This window comes from Paralichthys olivaceus, chromosome 16 (assembly GCF_024713975.1).
Source record: "Paralichthys olivaceus isolate ysfri-2021 chromosome 16, ASM2471397v2, whole genome shotgun sequence".
Lineage (NCBI taxonomy): Eukaryota > Metazoa > Chordata > Actinopteri > Pleuronectiformes > Paralichthyidae > Paralichthys > Paralichthys olivaceus.
Window position 1 is genome coordinate 9,982,553 of NC_091108.1, and position 21,707 is coordinate 10,004,259.

At 44.9% G+C, this 21,707-nt stretch overlaps 1 protein-coding gene across 6 annotated transcripts in view; it reads left to right on the forward strand.

The window, feature by feature from the left end:
- The window catches only part of znf521 (zinc finger protein 521), a 91,182-nt gene that overhangs the window by 58,851 nt on the left and 10,624 nt on the right, over positions 1 to 21,707 (forward strand). For all 6 annotated transcript variants that reach the window (XM_020103719.2, XM_020103727.2, XM_069510983.1 and 3 more), the window contains 2 exons: positions 13,777 to 13,908; positions 20,235 to 20,350. In XM_020103719.2, coding sequence (XP_019959278.1) covers positions 13,777 to 13,908; positions 20,235 to 20,350 — 248 coding nt within the window. The remainder of the gene's footprint in view (positions 1 to 13,776; positions 13,909 to 20,234; positions 20,351 to 21,707) is intronic.

Consider the following 21,707-nt stretch of genomic DNA (forward strand, 5'->3'; position numbering starts at 1 on the left):
CGAGCAGCTTGACTTTACCATATGTGGAACTTTTTTATGCTCCACCTGGTTTCCCCAGGGGACCCGTGCCGCTGGGACGCCGGAGGCAGGTGAATTGCTCTTAATGCAAGGCATTGAATCACTGGGCCAACAACATGAGGGAAGTGCCTAGGGAGAGGAAATGGATCTGCAGAAAGACTGGCGCGGACTGGCGCGACCTTGGAACTAGTGCCTGCTGAGGAACAGAAAACGAGGCCGCATGACGTGTCATTGTGCCTGTGCTCACAATACGCCTCGACTTCAATAATATCCACACTCGTATTCCTTACACATTGACAAAGATATTTAATGGAACTAAATCAATTTGCAAACTGGGTGCTGACTCTCAGCTCACATTAAGAGCATCTGTGCTATGAGTTTTTCCCTCTCTCTACAATTTTCCTGTAGCTGTTCCTTTCAGTTTCATATAAAATTATTGATATAGATTTTGTAGTATTGGTTTTGTGAATGCAGCGTGACTTTATTCTGAAGTGCAGCACTTTTGTACCAAACTAATATTTCTGATCCCTACCATGCAAATAGTTATTTTCTCAGTAACAGCAGCAGTTGTGCCTCTGGCTGGCAAAATATGTTTTTCTTACATAGTTTGAGTCCACACCATCAGGACAGGTAGGTCAGATGAGGGGGATTTTGGCCTGGGCAGTGGAGGTGTGGTCACTTTCCCGTCTGCACCTGTCTCACTGTGTCTGTGGCACAAAGCCAGAGGTCAGGGGTCACCGCGGGGGGCTGTCAAGGTCAAAGGTTTATCACTCTCCGAGGGGTCCTGGAGCCATCACTCAGACCCTACAGTACACACGATCTGCCCAGGCCAGTTTTTTTTTTTTTTTCTTCTTCCCCCACTTTTTCTAATCCTTCCAAATGGCTCAGGCGAAACTCCTGACAGCAGCAAGAGAAACAAACTGTGGGGTGTGGAGCTCTAAGCCATCAGCTGGAGATTTCACTTTGAAAAGATTCCCTTTTACTCACTGCCCTTTCCACCAATCACAGGGCCCGCCAGAGTCCAGGCACCCAGAGCAGCTGCCCTCTGACCCTGCCAGCGGTTGTTGGTTTATTTTGTTTGGGCATTTTAGAGAGGATGGTGCTGCTTTTGACAGGTCAGGCAGCAGGACTTGGATGAGGTCTTTAGTAAAGACAGCCAGAGAGGGAGAGGGAGAATTTCACAGCTAAAAAAAAAGACTCTACCTTGAACTGTTTCAGTTCCACCGTTTCACTCATATTGCTTGAGAGTTTGTCATATTCATTGGGACATGTGGAAAATGGCCCATTTTGGGGGGAAAAGAGGGGCCATTCATGCAAAGTCAATTCCATCAAGCAGACAGAAATTCCTCGATACCCCTGTTTATGCAGCTGTGCCCTCCGATCAAATTACACCAACCCTTTTACAACACCCACACCTCCTTCTGCCCCTCATGCTGGTCCAATCCAACTTCGTCTGCATGTGCCAGGAGCCTCAGATGGGTATCCGGCTCACTGGGGAGAATGGGAGAAGTAAAGATGCATGAGGGGGCACGTAACCTAGAGTTCCACCTACCCGCAGCAGTAATTGGGGTAATGCCAAAGAGCTTCCAGGGGTCAGTGGAGGGGTCTGTCATGTGAGGGGCACGTACAGGGGTAGGCAAAGGAGGCACATCCCCAGAGAAGAAGTACTAACCGTCATGCTGTAGCACCAACTCTGACAGACCGCAGGGAATGGACCCGCCGCATCGAGCCTGTCAGCTGTTCCAGCAGCGCCGAGCGATCGTGTAGCCCTCCACTGGGACTGTATTACTGAAGGCTTTTCTTCTCCGCCTGTTTTATTTTTTTGGGTGGGGAGGGCAGGACTGTGGGTCTGTATGCGGGGGGGTGTTGAGGGGTATAATTGAGAGCACAGGGGGAGCATCGTCTCTCCATCTTATGATTTGGAGGTGAAGACAAGCGCCCTCGGGGGCCCCCTGTCAGAGCTTTTGGGCGCGTTCAGTGCAGACTTCAATAAAAACACAAAAAAAGAATTCCCCCACAAGGGCGCCCAGCTGAATCGCTGACGCCAATGTAAAAGATTCCGTTTTCTGTGAATCATTTAGTACACGACCCTGAGCTCTCTGCACAACATGACAATAACAGGAAACCCCCCTCTGTCCCCCTTAACGTGAAGAAATGAGAATTGCAACAAACCCGGGGAACGGCAAATTATTTTTTTCACACGTACAATTTCACACATTGATCACCCTCTGCCACTCCTCCATTTTCCTGCTCCCCTCCCACCTCTCACTCCTCCTTTCTTCTCCTTCTCTCACTGTATTTCTGTCATGACAAATGTCAAACAGTCAGTTAGGAGGGTGTTTTGTCTTTTTGGTAACCAAGAGCGTGCCAAGTCGAATGTGCGCTGGGACAAGACTGCTGCGGAAGCATCACGTTGGAGCATCAGCATCAGATATTTCTGTGAAAGTAACAGAAATGTTTGAAGGTGTTGTCACAAGCTCACAGGTTCCTGCTGTTTGTGTGCACCAGAGGGAAATGGCGCCTTCTCAGCCCCTTTGTCTCCTCCCTCCCTATTGTTGTTTTTAAACTTATTCCTCTGTTTAGTTGTTATCACTTTTATTGTGGTTAAGAATCTCAGCATGGCTGTTTTTTGTGGGTTTTGACAGAGGGGCTCAGCGTTGTAGTCAGAGTTAAAATTAGAGGAGTTGCGTTTCTGTGTGACTTGGAGACATGTCATCTTCCAGAAGCGGTGGGGAGTCTGTCAGTCACAGCCGTGGTGTGTTTTAATCATCTCTGTCCCACTTGGAGAAGCGCTGACGGTTAGAGTGAGGGTTCCCTCCCCTGGACAATACCAGTATGCTAGAATCTCATACACTCTGATGTCAGACACAGCAACCAGTTAAGAAATATGAGACGTTTTCTTCCTCAAGTTAATCCTGCAAATTCAATAGGGGAATCAAGCGATGTCTGGTGAATTTGAAGACGTATCACAAGTGTGTTTGAAGGGGTTTTGTGATCTTTCAAACGATATGACAGCTGGAAGGAGATTGGCAACAAAATAGCAGGAGTTTGTCACTATAATAAGAGAATGAAGCTGATAGAATAATCAAAACCCACAACGTCTTAGAAGCTTAATGAGCGAGGGCTCCCCCCAAGCGAGCAATATTAATAGTGTTTTGTAATTCTATAGCCCTTTTAATAATACTCCAAGGGATTTTAAATAGACATTTCTTTGTAAAGCAAAGTAGGTTAGACTGCAAATTATATTTTCCATAATGTTGCAGTGAATCGTCTTTACAGTACGTCGCTGAGACTGAATCTTGGCTGCAGATTCTCTTAACCCTGTGCAGAACTGGCCAGCACACTTCAAGTTCCCTTTAACCCCAGCCCACCCATCTGAGCATGCTCCTCACGGGCCTCTCCAGAGATACAGCCTCTCATTTCTGAGAGCATCTTCTGACAGTCTTAATGGACAAGTGGTCTCCCCGCAAGGCCAGGAGAGCTCTCGCCCCAAAAAGACCACTCTGTGCATGTCTGGAATAAGTACCGCTTCCTCCTCTCATGTCTAAGGTTGTGTTTATGGGCAGAAATTAAACTGAGCTGTCAGGTGGAAACAAACATGGAGGAAGAGGAGGGAGAGGAGAATATTAATCACGATATGGTCCACTATTTAAAGTTCTTTTTTTTTGGTGCTCTCCAGATGTTTTTATACCCTAGATCGTGGACTCATTGCATCCCACAGTGCATTGTGAAAATTTGTTTACAACCGATGCACAGACCGGGCAGGAAGAAAAATGGCGTGGAGACGAGAGAAGAGATTGCAGCACATCTCAGCCTGCTCTCTCTGGTCGATCCCATTTATTTGTTTTTTTTTTAAACTTGAATTTAGCCAAAGTGCTCTACAATCATGTTCAGAGTTATGACATGTGAAAGTAGGAATCTAAGTTATTCTACTAATTGCTCTAATTCCAGTTGGAGTTTGGAGATTTACACACGAGTGAAATATGCCACTAAATTGAGCTTTAAACAGAAGTACTTAGAAAAAATATCCCTACAAGCCCCCAAGCAATTAATCCAGCCGCCTGCCTTTGTCCACCTACCCATTGTGTTCTTTGTGAAAACCGCGCTCTTATACCTCCACTTACTCCATCCTTCGAGACGCCATTGGAAATCCAGGGCTCTGACTTGAACCCACAGTTGGTTTAAGTGTAATGAAATGTATGTCATGTCTCCGGCTCTCTCCCTCTGGCTCCCCCTCACCCCTGGCCCCCTGAAAGCACTGCCTTTGACAGGAAGGCCTCTGTGGCTTCTTCTGCAGTGATCTTTAGCCCCTTCAGGTCCCATTGACTATTTCAGGACGTCCCTGCGATTTGAGGGTGGACTCAACCGTTCACGCGTGCTTCAGAGCATTGACTGAGGAGAGAAATAGACAGAGCGATGGAGTGGAAGCCTTGGACAGCTAAACCGGCCCTCTGGGAAATCCTACCCTGATGCCTGGCCGCATAAAAAAAAAAAGAAGAAAAACAGATAACCTCCTCTCTGTTAGTATTTATTCATGTTGTACAGTATGATTATTGAAAAACAGAAAGTTGGCAGTGCTTATTATGCGACTCATTCTCATTTAATTTCCACTGTTTTCACTGTTAGACTGTAATGTGTGTTCTGTCCTATAGTAATGATAATAGAAACAAACTATGGAAACAGACATCAGGTACCGTTTCTGTAAAAGGACCCAAGCTGAGCCACTGTAGATGATGCACATTTAAATCTGAGCATATATTGACTCAGTTCCTAGTACCTGCTTATTTATCATAGATTCAATCTTTATGCAGATGAAGGTGAACAGATCATGCATGGAACACTTACCTTGCATGTGTGCTCATGAGGCTGTGTATGCGACTCACCTCGAGCTTTTTCTGTCCATGTGCGACTGTATAAGTACGTGTGTTTGTTCCCTTGTGTACATCTGTGCGTGGACATGTGTCTGTGCATGGATATTGCAGCTTGGAGGGAGTGTGCATGTCCACTATATTAGATGGAGCGTACGAGGGGCGCCTCAGCATGTGTGTGTGCTGCTGTCTGTTCAGAGCTCTCTGCACCAGCAGGGTGCGCCATTCCAATTTACCCATCAGCCACAGAGGTAGGGGGTAAAAGTGCGGAGCATCGCTGTCGGAGATTTCACATTCGAGGGACGAGATTACCAGTCAGGAGACCCCTGTGTGGAAGTGATGAGGGAGGGAGTCGGCGGGGGCACAGTGTGGGGGAGTCGGGACTGTTGGGGGACGGTGGAGTGGTGTGAGGGGGGGGAGAACAGCACGACTCAACGCCACCCTGGAATCTGTGGACTCTCTGTTTTCTGGGGAGCTTAGCTGCCAAGCTGCACATCTGTTTGACACCAGGCGCTGTGGTATGGCAGTCAGGGGCTGTCTGTCCTGATTCACATCTCTCCGTTTGTCTAGTTTGTTCTAGGAATCTTAGCGACTGCTGAAGCTCTGTCTCTTCAGAGAAACTGCGTGTTGTAGGTTTCAGCAAAAGACAACAAAAGGGTGCAGCATTCTTACTTTCAGTAGTCTGTTTTTTTTCATGCTACCGGCTCTAACCACATGTAGAGGAAAGATTTGTGGATTCTAAACATCACAACATAATCAATGGCGTAAAAATAATCTTTAATAGTTACCTCACACCCAGAGAGCCAGCCTCATCCTCTGCCGTGTTCACTCAGCCTGTGTTTGAGTGTCGGCCAAGTTAACTATGGCTGCTCCAGAGGCCCTGAAGCCTGTTGGGGAGTCGGGACATTCCAAACAGCATAACTCATTCTTTACACCCTCTCCGCTGCCATTAGTTAATTATATGCAGGTGTTTTTCTTTCTCAGGTTTCTCGCTGTAGATCTTATAAAAAATGTAACCGTAAATACATGAAGCCGGAGAGATGGAGAAAAGGAAGGAGAAACAGTGTGGAGGAAGTGGCTGAATGTGCTGTGTGAAGCAAATTATTGCCCCCATGTAGATTCATCAGTTCTCCCTGCTGGATTAAGGAAGGGCCTTTCTAATGAAGTTCGCCCCGTCAAAATGAAGGGACTAATTCTGATTTAGCTGAGGTAATGAACTTCCCCTCTCCTAGTGAGAGCAGCACCATGGGGCGCGGAGAGAGGGGTGGTTGAGGGCGGGGGCAAAGGAGAGTGGCAGCAGGAGAGAGAGGGAGAGGACGGAGACAAGACAGGAGAGAGACACACGGAGCGAGGACAGGGAGAGATAGAAAAGAGAGAGAGAGAGCTAGGTGGAGAATGAAAAAAAAATTATGCAAAACGCCTGTCTCGTATTTGCTGAGATATATTAAATTTCCAGTGCGGGTGCCTGTGTTATATAAAATTATGCTAATGTCTCGTGGCCCGCTGCGAATGGCGGCTTGCTGGTCCTGAGCATGCGTGGCTGGCCGCTACACAGAGCGCACTCAGTGGGACTCAGCTTTTCTATTAAGGAAAACCTCTAGACACCTGATGATGAATTCTCTCTCACCAAATGTTCCCCCTTTTTTGTGTCGAAAATATGAGCGCTTTTCTAAATGACTTTGGAGAGCCCGGCGTGGCGCTCGGTGGCCTGCGTCGAGCGGGGGGGGCAGGGGGGCGCAGGGCTGTCCCTCTGCAGCAGGCTAAGGGAGTCAATTAAGGCAAGCACTGATAATTATAAGCCAGCAGAACGCAGGGGCTGGCTAATTGTACCGTGTTCCATGCCGCGAGCCCAGCCAAGGGGCCTCTCTGCAATGCTCTCTTTCCCTGTTCCTTTGTGTGGACCACAGACCCCATAGAGCCACATACCTCAGCCTGACAATGCCACAGTGAGGCTAGCAAAAAAAAAAAAAAAAAAGCAAAGCATGTGCCCATAATTAACTTTTTATATTCAGGCCACTCACTCTTTTGAGCCCTGAAAGAGATTCTGGTCCGATTCACACCTCACGTCTTCTCTCCTCTTTGCTAACAAAACCCCTTCTTCCATCTTTGCTGTTTCTTTGCTTTGTTTTGTAATTTTTGCCAAGCATCTTCGAGGTCAGGGCGTAGCCACTTGACCTTTTACTTCCTTCTAACAAGAAAAAGCCCAGCAGTTTAGAATAGGCAAGTGTAGAGTAAATTAGAGCATTTCAGCGTAGAGTGGAGTTTGTGTGGCTGCAGGGGGTCCGGCGCTCCCATGCAATCCATCTCAGCAGCCTGCACTGTTTGTCCCCACCGGACCTCCATACCTGCCTGCAGCTGCGGCGCCTACACATCATTCGTTAACAAGTATTCGACTCTCGCCTTTTGTTGTTGTGGATTTCTCCCTCTGCTATTTTTTTTCTTTTCCTGTTTCTGTGACCTATACACTGCTCATTTGACCGAGTTTTAGCCATTGTGGATTTCAGATGTAAGAATGGGAGGTGAAGTGGTCCAGGCGAAACACAAAATGGCAGAATATCCTTCAAAGTGTACAGCAGATCTTGCTGAAACACATCAGGTTGTACTAGCTTTTTTTCCCTCGTGGCCAACTGGAGGATAATGCATTCAATTCAGTGAATTTTCAAATCTGAAACATTAAATTTCAGAGTACATATCTCGCTTGTGAGGGGCTAACTTCTTATGCACATCTTCTTCATCTTTTACCACAGACTTGAGTCACACTGCCTGTATTCACCTGCTCTAGAGAAATACCACCATTGTAGAATAAGAAACTCAAATACATTATCTAGAAGTATATTATTCAGTGACATGTAACAGGCTACAGCAAAGCCAAAGTTAAAATGTAGAAAGGAAACGATGCCTCTTGCTGCCATGAGACAATAGAGTAAATAAACGTGCTTATACCTAACGCAAGCCATGCATAGATAAACACAAAGCACAGCAGGTTCTTAATAAATACCAGGCTCCATGTAGGAAGTGGCACATGCATTAGTTTAGTGCAACCTATCATTTATACATCTGCCTTCAAAACTTCTATATAAAATGTTTCAAAATAATTTAACCATGATGCAGAGTAAAACTCTCTTTGATGCTGCAATAACAACTACAGGCTTTAGAGTCTGCATCTTCTGCCACACAGTAAAAAAAAAAGCATTGAGGACTGCAAATGCCCGTGCAGTGTGTTTATCTTATGCAGAAGGAGACAGTGTGCTTATGTTTTTTTTGTCCACCACGTTTTTCTGAACTCAAAAGGTGTTCTAGTCGACTAAACCTTTTGTAACCTCCATTCAGGCGTTACGCATGTTTATCTCGACACAAAAACCTGTCAGCTCTGTGTTTTTACCTCTGGCCCAGCAGCCGAGGGAGCTGTGAGGCGGTTAATGTAGGCGCAGAGTGGCTGATCTTAGCAGGAGCCTAGCCCTGCTCTGATTAGCACCTCCAACGAGCTGCCATGCATCAGAGCTGACATTCTCCCAGAGACATGTTCCCCCAGAATCCTTTGCTCTAGCTGTGCGAAGGCGTCGCCAAACCACTGACATGTCACAGCCAACAATCTCACCTCCCCTGTCCTTCTCCCTACGGAGGCTGGAAAGCAGCGTCAGGCGAGCGCTGAACCTGGGACCATGACACAGGGCTGTGGTACCTCACTCAGCTTATCGCTTCCTGTTCTCCTGCACACACAGTATATACGTCTCAGACATGCCCACTCCCCTACAGGCAAACTGGGCTCAAGCTTCTCCTTTCATGCTGAGGTAGTTTTCCAATCTCTTTGATTTTATATGCTCACACTCAAATACATTTCCATCACTGTTCATGTAATACATTAACTCTTTGATAGAATGGGGTGAGTTTTCAAGGTGCTATGATTAAATCTTGTACTTTAATTTCGACATTTTGCACTTGATTCACTCTGTCCTTCTCAAACTGTGGAGGCAGGAAATAGATATTAGTAATGTTCCCCCCGGGCGCCAGTTCTCCAATCAGCTTTGGTCCAGGGGGAGTCCATCCCTTTGCGCGCCCACCTACCACCTCACTTCCCCCATCCGCTGCATTCTCCAAGCCTTAATGGGCCTTGTAGTTGTTCTGAAATGAGTTTGTTTCTCATGAGCAGGGCTTCTACCTCAAGAGAGCACACCACACGGAGGTGGAGTCAATTTGTATTCACCCATAATTCCCTGGGCCTTAATCACTCTGATTTTCCCCCCATTATCTGTTAATGGATAGTTCCCGCGGAGAGAAGAGAGAAGTAAACCCACCTACTGTTTACAGGCCTGAAGCTGTCTACTCTGCTACCATCCACAATCCCGTAGTGGGTTGTATATACAGCAGCGAGTCCGCTGAAAACCAAATCTTCTTGGTTTATTAACATACGACTCCGACATCATGCTGAATAGTGCGAGACAGATGGTAGAACAGTGAGCAAACTCTCGCTAAAGGTGAAATTCATCATAAACAGGATCACTTAAAGCAGCTATCTCCATTTTTATGGAAAGCTTTGGCGGGTCAGAAACACAGTATTTCATCGACCTGATCGTTTGACTGGACCTGCTTTGATAAATTTCACCACTGCGTCTGTGGCTTTGTCGAAAACAGCCCGTTCCTGCCTTTTAAATATTCTCAATTTGTTCTCCCACTTGTTTACTCATTACTTTCAGCAAAGAAGTGCCTTGATTGATGTCCTTAATATCATTTGCTAGAGTGTGCCGCTTTGGCGACACAATCAGCACCGCTCTCTGTAAGAGTCAGCTTCAGAGAGCCATTCGAAATACTCCGGAGGCAAGTGTATATCCAAAAATCAGATTTTTTTTCTCTTCCACAGAAAAATACTAAGATTTAACCTGAGTTCTCTGATTCGAGCCGCTCCTCATCAGAATTGTTAAAATAGAGGAAGGGGCAGCAGCGGTGGGGGTGGTGGAGGGGGGACTAGCGCTGGTGTTGGAACGAATAAGCTGAGGGAGAGTTTTTAATTAAGCAATCGCCTGCGTTATTCTTAACTACACACTATGATCTGAAAGTTAGACTGTCTGGAGTTAGTTTTAGTTTTTTACTCACTGTCAGTCGATGGCTGTGCATTTACACTCTGAAGCCAAGTAAGACATCTCTGTCAAAATCGCAGACACCTTTGCCGCCACCTCAAACTCCCAGAATTTAATATGCTGCAGCTGTGGTGTTGTTACATAAAGAGTTCACTAAACTATGCAAGCCCAAGCTGCAAGCCCCAGCGTCCCAAACAACCTTCAGCAGCATATGAACTTCAGCCCGGATGAAGAAGTAAACAGTGAAAAGAAATAAAGACCATTCTTTCTGAGAGTAGTTTTTCCTCTCTCCCTCTCCTGTCCTCCACATGGGAGAGATATTAAGCGTTTGTGTTTTAAGGAGCTGTGAAATACATAAACCATGAGCCACAGGAACGCGAGGCCCTGTGGATATGCAGATGGGCTTACTTTGCTGGTGTCAGGGATGCTTAGAGGGAGCAGGCACAGGAGCAGTTCTCATCTAAAGGATTTTCTTAGGAGTGCAGAGGGACAGGGTGGTGGCAGCGGAGAACACTCGGGAGACTCAGAAACAGGGAGTGGGAGGAGGATGAGGATAGAGAAAGAGAGCTGACAGTCCCCTGTGGCCCTGTAACTATATCCAGAGTCTGCTCGCTGCATAGAGAGGGGGTGGGGGCTCGCGTAGGGCCCTGCTGATTGGGCAGCCCCAGAGAAGGGCTAGGGGAGCGACAGGAAGTGACCTCAGCCCAATGAGGCAGCTATAGGGGCGAGCGAGCTGACTTCCTCCCCTGGCTCTCACTAAGAAACAGACTGCCAGCCTGATTCAGCCCCTGTTACACTGCTGAAAATTAACGCAGCACTGCACAGGCTGCTCATAACAGAGTCACAGTCAGATCCTCCGCTCTCTCAGTCTGTTTATCTAACTGTATTGATTTGTATGTTGTCTTTCAGTGATGGGTTGTATGTCAACATATGAAACGTATAGTTGAGTATTTTAATGTATATATAATCCAAAATCAACACTGGATTTATCCAACCAGAGGTCAATGATGACCTGGCCTTCTCTGTTGGGATGCTCTTGCTATGGAACAAACTTCCTGAGGAGTTCAGACATGGCTGATTATTTATCCTGTTTGTAATTGCTCTTTTGTTTTTGTGAAAGTGCTTTAAGTTTGTTATTATTTATTAAGACACATTAAAAGTCAGATTTAATTTTACTTATATTTATCTTTTTTTATTATTAACTTTTTGCATTTAAATAAAGTTAAGTTTACATTAGTGTATTGTTTTTAGTGTAACCACAGCCTGGCATAGCTAACGCAAATCAGTAAAATGTTATTTAAAATCAAAGAAAACAAATGATACAATACAAAATATAAAATCAAACTCAACAAATAAAATACAATGAGCCACAACTGGATTAATGGTCCTTATATTATTGTATTAGTCCATGATAAATATACTTTACATCAACTGCGCAATTTACAGCTGTTTTAATAACATTTAGTAAAAGACTTTCCAGCTGTTTCAGGAAATGGCTGAACCTTCTCTCTGACTTGACTTTAAATGTTTGCCTCTTCAATAGGAGTGAGTGGGCTTCCACAGCAGGGCCGAGAAGTAGAGACAGACCCAGCACAGTGGAGGCGCTAATGGATGACATAAAAAAAATGTTTTTTAACAACATCACCCTTATTCTTTATATTTGAAGTATATTTATATCGTTTTGCCATTTTGCTGATGCACCTGCTCACAGACATAAACACACACATGCACACACACGCACAAGGTCAGTCAGGCAGGTGCAGAGTTATCTGCATAATGAAGCAGGCCAGGTCTCCGAAGAGACAATGTTGTGCACCGGGGTCAAATGAGGGCTGCGCATATGGCAGAGTAACAGATCTGTGAACCCTGCAGCAAGCTTGACCTCCGTGTACACCCTCACACAGATAAGCAAACTGAACAGTGATCAAAGAGGGCAGTGATCCTCCTGCACGGCTGCCTGGATGCGCTCGTGCCACCCTCCTCCCCCCCCCCTCTTTTCGCTGACGCCTGCTGCTCACACTCAGTCGCACATGTAGGCTGCGGAATATCTCATCTGTCGAACGCATGATTGCAGAACCCACCATCAACTTTTTCCCCCTTTCAAGCAACGACGAGGTGCTTTGATCAGCCTTTACCTTTTTGCCAGACAGTCGCAGGGGGAACATAGTCTGTGAGTCTGACAACTTATGGTTTGTTTTTAATGCTCCAGACTCCAGCTTATGAAATACACCACCCCATATTTGTATGCTATCAAGAAAAGCTTGAAAGAGAACATGTGTTTATATGTTACAGTAAAAAGTTCAATATATTTACACTTTCTCTAGGTTCACAAGAGATGTTTCCATTCCCTTCTCTTTCTAAAATATCAGAGGTCACTTGGTTTCTTTTATCTCAGTGTCAATCTATTGGTGTAGAAAGTGAGATATAAAAAAAATTCCCCACGTTGCAAGATGTTTTTCAATAATTTCATTGTTTTGAAGTATGATGAAATAAAAATCTGGACTAAGTGAATTTGAATGTTCTTTTATAAGGGGACTGCTGGGCCTTGGAGGAGGTGTACACTCTCCTGAGTTAGTCATGAAATTTCCAAAAATCTTTATCATTACCTTTATTAAGTAATATTTAAACTTAGTTAAACAGCTCCTTTTGCACCAGGTGAACATTTTAATATTCCCAAGAAAAAAAATAGTGTTATTGAGTGAGCAGGGAGGATTCACAAACCACTAGGCAGGTGTCTTATTCACTGAATTGAAGGTTATTGCACCGCACAGTTTCTCAGGACACTTGTTTTGCTGGATTTGCCAGGCACAGCTGGTTGGGTGAATTGTGTATTTGTGATTTTTTTGGGGGGTGTACCCAGAGCCTATGTGGTGGGCGCTGGGCTGCAGAGATCTGGGGATAAACTCCCAAAGAGTCCCCAGTGTATGCACCCCACCTCCCCTCTGCAGTAGCCGGCCATGTCGGGCTTGGCAGGAGTTTGATAAAGCACTAGTCGGGGCCCCGTGGCAGATCGTATGGGCCGTTTATTGATGCGCTGGAGATGGGCAGCTCTCTGGAAGTCTGAGTCAGCAGATCGTTGTGTTGCAAATGAGTTGGGTTCACAGTCTGAACAACTTTCTTTTTTTCACGCTATGTCTGGCCCAGGCTGAGGTAGTCTAATGTCAAGATATATGTGGGGGGAATTCTAATGCCAAGCAGATAAACTGGGACTCTGTCTTGCTATTGAAATACTTGTCGTATCACTGTATTAAAAATGTTGACACGTGAGGTTGTTGTGAGGGAGAGTTGTTTTGGCAGCCATGACAATCGATGAGATGATTCCTTGATATAAAATGGAGGTTTTAGAATATATAATCTGTCCTTGTAAAATAGCAATGCACTGTTTTAAATGAGGCAATTTGCCTGTTTCTGATTTAACGATTTCCAGTTTCCTTCATTTGGGCTTTCTTCAAATCTGCTTTAATTTGAAGACGCTAAAATTTAAATTATTTTCCATGTAACTTAATCAAAAGGGTGACGCTCGCCATGTTCACATATTGCAAGACCTCGTCTGAATGATTAGCACCCTGGCCGGTCATCCAATTTATGCCTGATGGGAGACGATCACCACGTTACATTATTTTTTGTCATTGTCATGAAAATCACAGGCAGGAGTCTTTGCCACAAAATTTGTTGAATTTTAATTTCATGTGTGAGAATAAAGTAGAAAAGAAAAAAAAAAGACAAAGGCAGAGTGAGACCTCTGCTATTCACACTCTTCTTATTTTCATTCTTATGATTGTTTTCTCTGTGTTTTTGTGTTTTCTTCTCTGCAGAGGAAGGATTGAACCATGAATGCAAGCTCTGTAGTCAGTCGTTCGACTCACCAGCGAAGCTTCAGTGCCACCTGATCGAGCACAGCTTTGAGGGCATGGGAGGGACGTTCAAGTGTCCTGTCTGCTTTACAGGTGTGTATTATTATTATGCATGTATTAATGTGTGTGTGTGTGTGTGTGTGTGTGTGTGTGTGTGTGTGTGTGTGTGTCAACCCAGTGAACTGATAGATGCATTAGAAAGTCATGAGTTAGTTTTTGTGTTAACTTTTCAGAGACGTTTACATCCCCACTCTGCAAAGCTTTGCGTTCCAAGCATCTTTTCCTTTTCTTTTTTTCTTTTTGTGAAGTGTGAAAAGGCAAATGGGCTCTAAATGAGTTGGTTAAGGTCAAGCAAGTGGGTCGGCGAAAAGCTGAGAGCAGTTTGCTGCATGTGGCTTTTTTATTTCGTCAAATTGCCTCCAAATCAAGGCCAAAGAAGTGTCATGAGGTGGGGGGTGAGCTGAGGGGAGGTGGGTGGAGGAGTGGGGGTGGGGGGGGTGTGGTGGGGGAGAAGGAGATGTGCTAATTGTGGATGGCAGTGGTGCTGATAGCTGTAATGATCTCATCTGTCTCCGTGCGTGGAGGTGGAAGGACCGGACTCCTCCTGAGAGGATGGTGCCCTCCTTCAGTGTCAACAGGGTTAACTATCTCTATAATGAAATCTGCAAAGTCGTTAACTTCGGCTCTTCACTCTTTCTCCCTCCTCAGCTCTTTACTCTTCCTCACACTTTTTGGTTCCTCAGCTCATTTCCCTTTCTTGGTGCTTCCTGCCCACCCCACCCCCCCTCCTCACGCGTCGCCCAAAAAACTAATTTGTGTCTCCTCCACTTGTTATATCAATTAACATCCTTACCTCGCATTTAACTCGAATAGCTTCTTTTCTCACATTTTTACCTCTTCATACACCTCGCTACTAAAGCTCTTTATTCATCTCCCTCATCTCTTATTTCTCTCCACATACTCCCTCTACTCCGTCCTGCTTCCCCGTCACTGTTTGGGCCTTATCTCTCTTTTAGGAAAAAGCCTATTGATATATCCCCTCCCTCTACCCCTCACAGGGGTCCGAGCATTTAATATACAGAGCATGCCTCCTTCATCTGAGCCTTCATTTTCCACTGCCTGCTTTGACAGACAGGTCCCCCCTCTCCCTCCGCGTCCATATCGATCACAGCACATGAGAGAGAGAGGGATGCTGGGAGGGGAGAGGGGAGGAGGGAGAGACAGAGTGTACCCTCAGGACAGTGGTCTCAGAGCCGACAGACAGATGGGCGAAAGCCTTTGGTAGTGCAGGGAGGCCGGGTACGGACCGAAAGGCCTCCCTCTGTTGGGGATGCAGGGGACAGACAGACTGAAGTCAGTGCACACGGAGGAAGAGGAGGAATTGAGAGATTTGCTGACAGCTGTCCTTAAATATATTTGTTCAAGATCAGTCTGGTGTAAATTAGAGAAAAGGCACTAGTTTTACACCCTAACAGAAACTGACTGACAGCATATTGTTTTAATTAATGTAGTGTTAGAAGTCTCTAATATATACAGTAGGCTTTATCAGTGGCGGGAAAATTATTCTGATCTTTTACTCAAATATCAGGAACAATAAAAGACTCCATATCAAGCCCTTCATTCACATATATAAGTATCTAATGTTAGGTAGTTAAATTAATAACAATGCAGCATATAGACATCTTATAGTTTTCATGTATTTTCTCGTGATACAAAGTAATTAATTAAGACAGTAACAACTATATTAAAGCAACCCATGGGAGCGCTCTTATTTTCTGTATCCAACATGTGTGCAAGGTTGTAGAAACGTCACTGTTTGGTTTTATTTATGCACAAACTTCATCATTAGGTTTAGGAAAATATTTAACGTCCTTTAGGTTAAAGGACCTTTGTTACCTCCACCAAGGAGGTTATGTTTTCACACCCGTATGTTTGTTGCTTTATTTGTTTGTGGACGGACTTACAAATGATGCAGTATGGGTCTGGGAAGAACCCATTCAATTTTGGGATGGATCCAAGAATTGTTTTTGCTTGCTTTCCTGGATTTCTTAGAGAATAAGTCATGGATCTTTAAAAAAAACATCAGTTTAGTGAAGTTAAATTTATGAGTGTGTTTGGTGCTGATCCAAATCCAAATCTGAATTGAGTGACTTTGAATGTGATTTCACAAGGGGACTGTAGGTCCTTGGCGGAGATCTACTATGTGCCATTCAACATGCGGTTTAGATTGTGGATCAGTTTCACGTAGGAAACAGTGTTCTCCTGTGTAGAAAGTGTTTTGCCAACTCTTCCATTCACCACAACCTCCTCTTCACTCTGACTTTGTCGCTCTCCACTACTTCACCTCGCTTCTTCCTTTGCCCCTCTACAGCCGCTAGCTAACAATAAAACTCTGGGTCATAATAAGTTGCTCGGAGGTCGTTTCATCCAGGAGGAACATCATTATTCACAAGGAGGTTCCTTTTGTTTAGCTGGTGTGGATGAGTCATTATGTGCACTATTTCAAAAACTTAATTTACGGTTAAAAGGATCCCTGTTGGTGACATCATGAGTCTGAACGTAAAAAGCAAAACTTTGATCAAACTAGGTGGTGGCAGTGATAGAGGCTGGGTCATTGAGTTCACCAGATTAACAAGGTTACTCTGTGTTTAAAAGATCATCCCCCCTCTCGATGCCCGTGTTTTAGTTTGATCTACCCAGCCATGACCCACAACTCAGTGGGAGGCAGGAAGCGATTTTCATTCTTTGACATACCTGATTATGCTCAATCCACTCCGAAGGGGAACAGAGGGAGGACGAATCATACCATAGAAACCAAACCGGAGGGGGAGGGAGGGGAGGAAAAGTAAGTCATACACAGTATAGATGAGGGAGGGAGACAAAATAGAGGAGAAAAGGAGACAAAACTTGGAGGAAGCTGAGAGAAGGTTGCAACTGGCAAGTTTGGATGAGAGATGAAAGTGGGGGAAGAGGAGGAGGAAAAGAGAGCAGCGTAGGGGAGGGGGGGGGGTAAATGGAGAGAGGTCCATAAGCCCCAGGATGATGAGAGGGAGGCTGACTCTCTCAGGACAGATTTGACAGGTTTCAGAAGTGGGGGAGCCTGCAGCTAGAAGTGTCTGCCTGCACCCTTAGGAGCAGTAGTGAGGGCTGGTGTGGAAATTGTGATTGGGAATATGTGCTTAAGACAAACAAAACAGAAGAAAGTGTGTCTGATGAAAGTCGCAAATGTTTGTGTGAGTGTGTGTGTACGTGTGTGTGTGTGTCTGTGTGTGTGTGTCTGTGTGCACTTTACTTATGTCACAGTACAAACTCGAAAAAACTACAGGATTCACTTGCTTTAAAATCCGCCAGAGTCTGACAAACGCAGTCGCTTAATTAGTTTACTGTTTAGCTGCTGCACACACTCATGCTTGTGCAACGTCCAAATCATAACAGCTTACGTCCCAAAACTTTGACAAAGCTTGGACTCAATATTAGCTGTCATCAGCTTACAGCGGCGAATCATCTCCCACAGCCGACGTGTTTGTGTTGCCTCAGAACGCCTGCATCAGCCTCTGCATTGTGAACCCTTAGATTAAGCAGCAGCCAACACATGTAGGCTAGACAAATAAATAAATGAAAAGGCGAAAGGGGGAAAAAAAAAAGGATAAACTTTTTTTCTCCTCTTCCTCCCTGCACAAACAGCTTAGTATTGGTGCAGTGCAGCCTGCAGAGAGCACCACCCTGCCAAAATAAAGATGAGCTGGGGCCTGTAGTAAAGGAGACGTCTGCCATGGGCGGCCCCTGAGATCTAATCAGAGGGCTTAATATCCCCCACAGCGAGGAGACCTTGGCCCCTCAGCCCCCTCAGCCCTGACACCCCTGACGCCCAACCCGGCTCAGCGCTCTGCTCAGCTCCACTCTGCCTCCACGGCCAACAAACTCCACAAAGTTTTCTTTCTCTCTCTCTCTCCCTCTCTTTCTCTCTCGCCTATTCTCTCTATTCTCAGCAGGGAGAGACACAATGGCCAGCCACTGATCCTGTTTGGATGTGGTTTTGGATTATTTCTTCCCTGTCTCTGTATGTCCTCATTTTAACCCGCGAGGAAGGAGAGCTTCTGTTCCTCGTCTAAATGGGCAGTGCAACAGCATTTTTCACATATGACTCATGCTGCCAAATGCCAATACAGTGTCCCTCCGTTGCCCTATATCCGCTTATCCCTTCATTACAAGTTGCATGCTAATTTGAAGAACAGAGATGCAGACAAAGCATCTGAATTGTAAACTCTCACAAATTATTAAACTGTAACTGGTTAATTTTACAAATGCTGAATTTATGCATTTATCTTATAATGCAAGCCTTTAAATATATATCAGAGCTGAGCCAAAATTAGCAAAAAAATCAGTTGTTCAGCTCTGATTTACAAATTGGTTAATAATCTTGTAGGTGCCATGATCTTATTTTACGCTCGGACACTCATGGCTTTGAATACCAAGCTATAATTTGGCTCATGGTTCTGAATACAGAGGTTTGATCCCAGTCTCCCCCGTGTGTGCCGAAGTGTCCTTGGGCAAGATACTGACCCCATGTTGCTCCTGACAGTAGTGATAGAGAAAGTGCTGCACATAGATGCACTGTATGAATGTGTGGGTGAATCGCTGAACTTTTGACTTTAAAGTGCTTCGACTGGTCATCAAAATGGTAAAAGTGCTGTATTAACAAACCTTTTACCACTTTAAATGCACACAACACACCATGTGTCTCTTACTGGACCTGGACCAGATACACATGTAAACAGGGAGAAACAGCGAACTTGACGTCTCAGTTGTGTTTAGCCCCATTGTACAGTATTTGAAGGCCCCCCAAGTCTCTAATCCATTTTTATTTTTGCTGTATTGACTTTTTCCTCCTCGAGCCAAAGACATAATGAAGGCTTCCTGCAGCTGCTGTGACCTGCTTCTGTTCAGCATATGCAGATAAAACACAGCTAAATAAACAACCTATTGTTCATCATTTATTACCCCACAAACAAAATTGTCATCTCTTTTTTCAGAGCATTACAAACACGCGTTCTGGCCAAGTCCTTAACCTTGAGCTCAAACGTTTTGTAACAGGCTGCGAAACCAGCCGTCGATCTGCAATTATGTTTGTCTTCATATCGCTGTGGTCGTTAGTTTCAGAAATGGACCATGGAGTTGTTGTTTGTTCATTAGAGGAGGTTTGTTCATTTCTGGTTAACACGCTGCCATGTTGCAGAGACAGCTGTCACCCAGGCATTAGCAGTCTGAAGGCGTCACCTCGGTGTGTCTGCCGCTTTGGATCTAAACTTTTCATTTCCCAGGTCAGGAGTGTGACATTCAATGAAGCCGAGTGCGTCTCAAGTGTACGTGGCTCAATAATTAATAACCACTCTCCCAGGTGAGCTCAAATTGGGACACGTTAATGTTGCAGAGCCCCCCCGCCATGGGGCTGCTGCGACCCCAAAGCCATCTCCGACAGACACCTCACCTTTTGAGGCGATGCTTTTTTCCCCTCCTTCTCCTTGTGGCCCCACGGTGCATGCATTAGAAGAAAAGTTATTTTGAGCTGTAAGAAATTCAAATGAAGCCCCCGCATGCTAACTTTTCCAGAGCATCCAGACCTTTGAGATTAGACAGCCATCCTTAAAGCACAAGGGTCTGGGATAACAAACGGCATGTTTGAAGTGCTCCTTGGAGAGTGCAGACACACACACACACACACACACACAGACACACACACAAACACACACACACAGCGCAGACACCCACACATGCAAGACACATGCTCTCAAGACACACACAATCGCATCCCCTTAGCTTTACAGCGTGGACTATGGCTTAAATGTATGGTATATGTTTTAAGTGCCAACGAGTTGTTTGTTTATATGATGGTGAATGTAGCCTGAGTCTGCATGAATAAATAGTGCAACACCATGAATATTTATATTGTCAATATAATTAGCGATGTAGACTAATGGAGGCCATGTTTTCCACTTGAAGCCATGCCAATTTTTTTGTGGTTGTTGTTTATTTTCTGGCTTGTTGTCCCCACAGTAGTGCTAAATAAAGAGCATCATTATTCCCAAAACAGTTCGCTGCCACTCGCTGGGTCTAGTACCATGAATATGACCACTCTAGTTTTACTGTTAACACCTTAATCGTTCTCCTTTGTTTCAATTATACATCTCATAACAATGTTTTTTTCGTTCTGGATCGTGTGTTTATGTGTTTGTAATTAAGTAGTTTAACTTGCCATCTGACATAGTCCTCAGTTTTTATTCAGGCAGATGTGGCTCTTCTCTAATCTTACTGTGCCGTTTGTTGAAACAGAATCTGTACAAGACTCTGAAAGATTTGTACTAACACTTACCCAATTTCTTTTCTGTCCCCGTGTCTCCCTTACACCTGTATGTGAGCAGTGTTTGTCCAGGCCAATAAGCTCCAGCAGCACATCTTCTCTGCCCACGGCCAGGAGGATAAGATCTACGACTGCTCGCAGTGCCCACAGAAGTTCTTCTTCCAGACAGAGTTACAGGTGAGCCTCGGGCTTGGCGGAGCAAAAGGGGCCACCAGCACAAACCGCGACTACTAATCACACATGACAGCTTAACAAACACTAAACACCGTGCTAAAGCTATCCCCTCCATCCCGGGCCGGGGTGAGAGACTCAGAAGGAATTATTTCAGTCCGTTTCCAAAACTCATTTGTGATGTGCAGATATGATTTGATTTGCTTATTAGACCAGCAGAGCACTAAAATATCTGGAATTAGAGGATTAGTGGAATGTTCATTTTTGAAGAGGTAATTACAGACAGTGCAGAGGCAAAAACACAGTTGAGTCAATACGCCTGCATCTCCCTTTCTAATCACAGAGGAGGCCTCATGGCTAAATATGAGCTCCTTCCTCTGGGAGACCGTATCTGCCCTTCAACAAAGTTAGTGGTTGGACTTATGAACTCGCAATGTTAGAGAGATAATCCATTTTCTAGCAATCTCTTTCTCTGGTCCTTGGAGAAGCAGGAAAAAAATTAAACAGACCTTATTATATTATTTCACTGTGGTGGTGTTTTCAAGCAGCACTGTTTTGTTTGGGGGATTCTCCACCGTACACATGGCACACTTCTCATATCCAGATCTTTTTCTATTACCTTCTGAAGCTAAATCATTAAAACATGAGCCGTATATAAGCATCATGTTCAATCCAATCACAGAATATATTCTTAATTTGCCTTAAGCGCAGGATGAAAAACCAGCAGCTCCTGACCACATCCTCTAAGTGCACCTCCCTGAAAGTTGGATTAGCAGTGCTATGTATTAGCAGGTAGCCAGAGGAAGTATCCAGGGCTCGGCTGCCTATTGATCGGCAACGATTTTCATATTGAGATTCAGGTTGTAAACACAGAGGCGTGTGCATGCCAGGAGGAAGGTGAATGTGATCATTATCCGCTGGTCATTTGAGCACCAACTATGAATAAAACACGCCCTGATCCAGCAACATGCAACTCCACCACACAGAAGGTTATTTAACAAGCGTCGTTCTCCTGCAGACAACATGGAGTCTTTTCATTCATGCCAAGGCCTCCTATTTATCACATTTTCATCCCTTATTGGTACGAGCACTCTCTGTATATAGCCAGGGTTGTTGCAGGTACCTGTAAACAATCTCAAATAACCTGGGGATGTTCTCTGAGTTTTTCTTTTCTTTTTTTTTTTACATTTTTTGGAATAAAGTGATCTCCGCCTCCCGGAGGTGTTGTTTCATGCATGATTATATTGTTTTACACTCTGTGTGAAGAGACAAGAGCAGAACATGAAAGACCTATGGCACTTTGTTGTGAAACAGGGGGTTATGAAAGGAGAGCAGGAATGAGCTTGGGGGATAAGACAATCAT